Source organism: Polyergus mexicanus, unplaced genomic scaffold (genome assembly GCF_030449975.1).
Source record: "Polyergus mexicanus isolate NDT 795.1 unplaced genomic scaffold, iyPolMexi1.0 SCAF_6, whole genome shotgun sequence".
NCBI classification, from domain to species: Eukaryota; Metazoa; Arthropoda; class Insecta; order Hymenoptera; family Formicidae; genus Polyergus; species Polyergus mexicanus.
The window spans coordinates 5,911,545-5,917,544 of NW_027223326.1; the positions used below are offsets into that span (position 1 = coordinate 5,911,545).

Below are 6,000 nucleotides of genomic sequence, written 5' to 3' on the forward strand. Positions count from 1 at the left end.
TATAAATCTGGCCAATCACAGCTATTCCTCTGAAGAATGGAATGACTGTGATTGGCCAGTCTTAGAACTACGGATGTTATTAAACCTTATTAGGGGTGACGTGTAAACGTAGTCTATGAATACTGGCCTCAGGCTTCTCTTTGAGCTACCTTCGGTGAGAACAGTACGTTAAATTCGTTGCGCACCGAAACAGAATCGGATGACGACTTCGGTGGAAACTAGACCATATGATAGAAGTGTTTATACAAGCAGATACAAGCAAGAAAATATCTAGATTTTTTTTTCCATTAAGGTTACATATTATGTGTATTATTAGGAATATATAAAGATTTGTTATCTTAATAAATTAGTACAAATCATTATAAGAAAGAGACGTATATAAAGTTATACAACTACAGAAATGGAGGTTGGTGTTTATTAATTACTGTGTGTGTGAAAAATCAATGCTGTATAATTACTTTCTAATATGAATATATTATATAGTTCCATATATATAGTATACTTTAAATTCATTCCAAAATTTTGCATATATTTTTAATAATAATATATAGATTAAATTTATCTATTGGATATAATATGCTTCACAACCACTTATATTATATTTCATATTATATTATTAATAGCAATTGATAATGTAATAATATAATAAAAATCTTGTAAGAATCATTAAGAAGAGGTATATTATAAGAAATATTAAAACATTTTGTATTTTATATAAAATTATTTTGTTATTTTATTATATATATGCATACATCAACATCATAAAATTAAGCGGTATACTTGTAGATAGATGAATGTTCAGCTGGTGAAGATAGCGGAGCAGAGGAAGAGGAAGATGAAGTTTCAACGCATGATTCTAGGACCGACAGTAGCAGTAGTACTATGAGCGGCAGTAGTACAACAACAGACAGTGAGGAAGACAGTGCAGATCATGCTACAAGCAGTAGTGAAAGTCATAATTCTGCAGAAGAGGATGAAGATGAGAATGAAAATGCAGAATATATGGTAAACATAGAGCCACCTGACACTTTGGTAAGAATTATCTTATTATATTTTTATGCTTAATAATTTATTAAAATAAATAAAGTTATTATTATTAATTATACTTAACAAATTGATTTTTAGAGATGGGAAACTTGTATTGCTGCCAATACTAAAGTAAAATTACCACAGGATTTTTGTGAATATTTTAATATTTTTAAAGAAATGCTAGATTATCCACATTTTTGGAATGAATATCTTACTGAAAGTCAAAGAGAGACATTATGTAATCTTTTACCTACTTTCCCAAAAGATTGTAATATAGAGGCACAAATGGAAAAATCATTACAAATGCTATTCAACAGAGAAAACAATAGGTAAAGAATGTTAAATATTATTTTGCAAAATGAGAAATAATAAACAATTTCCTGAAACAATTTAATATTAGAAAATTTTGAATAATAAATTTGTTATAGATTTGGCGTAGCAGCACTGGATGCATTTCACAATCATCTTTCTGCTGGTCATTATCGTCCTGATATTAAAAGAATACGTAGTTTAGTTCGAAAAGCAAAGAAAAGAAGATTATTGTTTGAGGAACAGAAACGTTCATATGAATTAGCAAAACAACTACTTAAGTCACGAGAAAGTTTACTGTCAAATGCATATAAACAAGGTTTCAATCAACTAGCAAATCGAACAGTGTCTAAATTTCACTGGCGCAAACCAAAGCCGATAATGGGTAAGTGCTCATTCCATGTGCAAAATATAGTCAAATATTTTCCGGCTCTTTATATTTCTCCCACACTTCAGCCATTTGGCAGAGAAATATATAATAACTTCTGGAAGACAATACTAACGCGCAAATGAATGACAGTTGAAGAGAAGACCCAGCTACGTTTTATGGAGGAGCTAAATGCAATTCGAGTGGAACTTGGGGCCAACACAAGATTGTCTGCTGATACAACATCCGAAAACGAAGAGAACTATCCATATTATCAAACATCTGGAGCTAAACAGAAAAGGAAACGGCGTTCTACCACGAGTTTTCAAGGATTATTAGTTAAAGGCTTACAACTCAACCACGAGGACGAGACAATTCGGCTTGTATTTTCTACTTTGCAGCGAATGGAATATGCTTCGAGCAGATCACTATTTATACGTGAACAGACAGAAGAAACTTATCGTGCCATGTTAACAGCACATAAAAAACGACGAGTTTCTCGTGATGTATGTATAATCTCTCGTTTTTTTTATCTATGTGTTTATATGTATATATATGTTATAATCATTTATTTAAATAAAATTAATTGAGTATATATAGGTTCATCCAGAATTGAATACTCAAGGAATCGCTCTTGCCGATCTCACACAAAGATCACAAATTGGTCAAAAGCATAAGTTTTCAGTTGGTAATTTCATGAAAATTGCATCTGCCAAGAAGAAAATCAAATTGGAACAAAATTCGTTATGTCCTACCACATTAAAATATACAAATTCTAATTCTGTGAAACTTGAAAGTGACAATAGTGACTATTCTCATACAACAGATGATAATAGACAACCTAATGTCTCAGATATGGATTATAATAAAATAACAATACCTATAAAATCAGAGCCAATTGATACATATGAAACACATCAAATAATTAATAAGAAAATGTAATTATGGTTGACCATATTTATGAATTTATGAATTTAGATAAATACATAAAACTGATATCTTACTTATTTTCTTCTTATATTTTTAATTTACAGAAGTCCAATATTTCCAAAAAATAACAAATCAGTGATAATCAATGCACTAGAGATAAAGAAAGAAGTTGAAGATATGGAATATGATGAAATTAAAACGGAATTAAGTTCGGGCGTGAATGAAGATATACTAGCTGAAACTGAAGATGAAGAGGAAAATGAATCTAAGAAAGAGCTTGATTTAGATAGTATTGATATGATACAGTTACCAATCCAACTAGATGATGGAATTGATATACTCAATGATGTAAAGTGAGTCTATTTCTATATATATGAATATTATAATATTATATATTGCAATTAATTGAAATTATAATCATAAATATTTAAATTGACGAATCGACATCAGATGCGAAAATGAGAGCGTTATTTCGATACCGGAAAAAGAAGTGATTATACCACCAAGCGAAAATACTATAGATAACAATGGAGCAGAATTAATGCAAGAAACGCACGCATGTTTCTTTTCTTTGTTGCGAGATGCCTTCATATCTAAGGGTGAATATCGTATGAGCGCAGCAGAGATGAAAGAGGCAATAATGCAGTGGCAAGGCAATCCTATTTCACCCTTAAATGACTGGTAATTTTGAAGAAAAATTTGCTACTCTGTGAACAATTAAAGAAAGCCGCCGTTAACAAATTATATGACTAGTATTATATATTGGTAGGTATTCCTTGGTATCTTCATGGCCTATGTTAGTACCATTAGCTCTAGGATTTCTTGCTGGCGAATTAACATATTCTCAAGATTTGGATCAACGACAAGAACGAGACCACGAACTCGTACCCTATCTAGAAAATAAAGGTCGAGGTGTATATGCTTGGATTGGTGCAGGACGAGACTCTGATACTCGATTGCAAGATTTGTGTACAAAATTTCTTATGTATAAGTACGTATCATAATAAACATTAACTTTTTAATTCTTCATTGCTACATTATAAAATAAAATTATTTAATTAGACATTTTCATAAATAAATATTTTACTCGAATTTCTTTCTTGTTTGATCAGTTATGAGCATCTCTAATATTATTCAATTATTCATTTACTGTATGATAAGTCATAAGTTAGATATAGTTCTATTATAAAGAGAAGTTTATATTCAACAAATAATTTTACTTATATAGAGATGTATTGACATCACCATATACTTCAGCTGCTAGTGTTGTAACAGCTACAAAACCACAGCAGACTCAGCTTACTTTAAGCAATAGCATGAATAATAACGCGATCATAAGCGGAAGCTCACAGAGTGGTAGAAGCGGAAGTCCTGCATTGGAATCTACCAGTATAGATGCCGGAGCCATTGCAACTGACTCGGAACCACCTCGCCCATTATTTCCTAGTACTCTGCGTTGATACCACTGCTTGGCGGAGGAACGAGAAGAATTTCGAAGACAAGAACGTATGCGATATGCTGCACCTCACAAGGCATTTACTTATCGTATGCACGGTTATGCATCCGTAGTCGGTCCGGTGAAAGGAATTTATCAACACAACATCGGTATGAATAACGCTTATGTAAAGTGCAATGGATACTTGTTTGATATTTTATAAAAATATTTTTATTCATATTGTTCTTGTATCTTTATATATTATATATTTATTTAAATTATATATATATATATATATATATAATTAATTATATATAATCATATGTAATTAAATATATATAATTATATAAATTATATATATAAAATTAATTAAATTTTATTATTATGTTAATTAAGCTTCAGGACAATCTAAAGCACGGGAACATACATTGCTGGTACAAGATCGTCCAAACTTTGTAACGATTTTAGCGTTAGTTAGGGATGCTACCGCTCGACTTCCTAATGGTGAAGGAACTCGAGCTGATATTTGTCAGTTACTGAAGGATTCACAATATCTCAAAGTACAGGACAATGATGAAAAAGAAGGGTACCTTCATTCTGTGGTGTCAGGAGCCCTCGATAGATTACATTATGAAACAGATCCTTGTGTTAGATATTATCCTCGTCGAAAAGAATGGCTTTATCTTCATCGAGGACGGTCCGAATCTGAATTTGGTTTGTTCTTATTTTATTAATTGTTTATTGTAACTAGAATGTGTTTTTGATGTATTTATACATTCAATTCATTTTTGAATATATAAAAATCTGTTTTTATTTTTTTAGAAATGGTCCATCAGCAATTGCAAGGTATTGCGAAGAATAAAAAAAACGTTGGAAATACGTCGCGAAACAAAGCACTACAACCGATTCTTAAATCAACCAATATGAATAAGGAACAATCTCCAAATACTAAAGAAATTCTCAAAAAAGAAAGGCGAACAACGACTATACCTGTGCAATCTATCGTATCTAAGTAAGTATCTGACAATATATATACATATGTATGTGTGCATGCGCGCGCGCGTGGTGTGCATATACATATATATATATATATATATATATACATATATATATATATACATATATATGCACACCACGCACGCGCGCATGAATATATATATATATATATATATATATATATATATATATATATATATATTTTGTACGATTTTTGACTAATTTTTTTACATGCAGAAATAGCGCTATGTAATTCATGGGCCCGAATTATGATTCACTCTGTATGTATATATTACACACACCATATGTGTGTATATATACAGGATGTCCCAGATCATTTGGGAAAATACTTGCAGATAGAGCGGACCAAACTGAGTCGGAAAGTCCTGTATCATTTTTTTTATAACGCTTAATAAAGAAATTATTATTGAGTAAAGTCTGGCTAATCAGCGCCGATCTTTAGCCGGGCACACATCGGTGAGCCGCGCGCCTGATAGTATGCGGGAGCGTATACTTCACGACACGCGGCTCACCGACGTGCGCCTGATTAAAGATGACCAGACTTTACTCAATAATTCCTTTATTAACCATTATAAAAAAAAAGGAAAGATGACTTTTCGACTCAGTTTGGTCTGGTCTATCTGCACACGAGTATTGTCCCAAATGATCTGGGACACCCTGTATATATATATGTATGCGCGTGTGTGTGTGTAATATATACATACAGAGTGGATCATAATTCAGGCCCATGAATTACATAGCGCTATTTCTGCATGTAAAAAAATTAGTCAAAAATCGTTTTTTGGGTGAGCATATGCCTGTAAACTGCTTCTTATCGAATAGTGTGGGTCTGCGTGATTATATTCAATTCGGCGCACGGTTGCGAACGTATGCCTGTCTAAAGAACGAGTACTCTGCGTTGATACCACTGCTT

At 32.0% G+C, this 6,000-nt stretch overlaps 1 protein-coding gene across 1 annotated transcript in view; it reads left to right on the forward strand.

Annotated features, from left to right (window-relative positions):
• Positions 1 to 176: 176 nt before the first annotated feature.
• The window catches only part of LOC138934337 (nuclear factor related to kappa-B-binding protein-like), a 12,180-nt gene continuing 6,356 nt past the window's right edge, over positions 177 to 6,000 (forward strand). The window contains 12 exon segments of the mRNA XM_070297961.1: positions 177 to 406; positions 787 to 1,032; positions 1,126 to 1,358; positions 1,458 to 1,723; positions 1,859 to 2,211; positions 2,306 to 2,643; positions 2,740 to 2,988; positions 3,086 to 3,316; positions 3,405 to 3,626; positions 3,864 to 4,240; positions 4,467 to 4,784; positions 4,893 to 5,082. Coding sequence (XP_070154062.1) covers positions 401 to 406; positions 787 to 1,032; positions 1,126 to 1,358; positions 1,458 to 1,723; positions 1,859 to 2,211; positions 2,306 to 2,643; positions 2,740 to 2,988; positions 3,086 to 3,316; positions 3,405 to 3,626; positions 3,864 to 4,240; positions 4,467 to 4,784; positions 4,893 to 5,082 — 3,029 coding nt within the window. The 5' untranslated portion in view covers positions 177 to 400.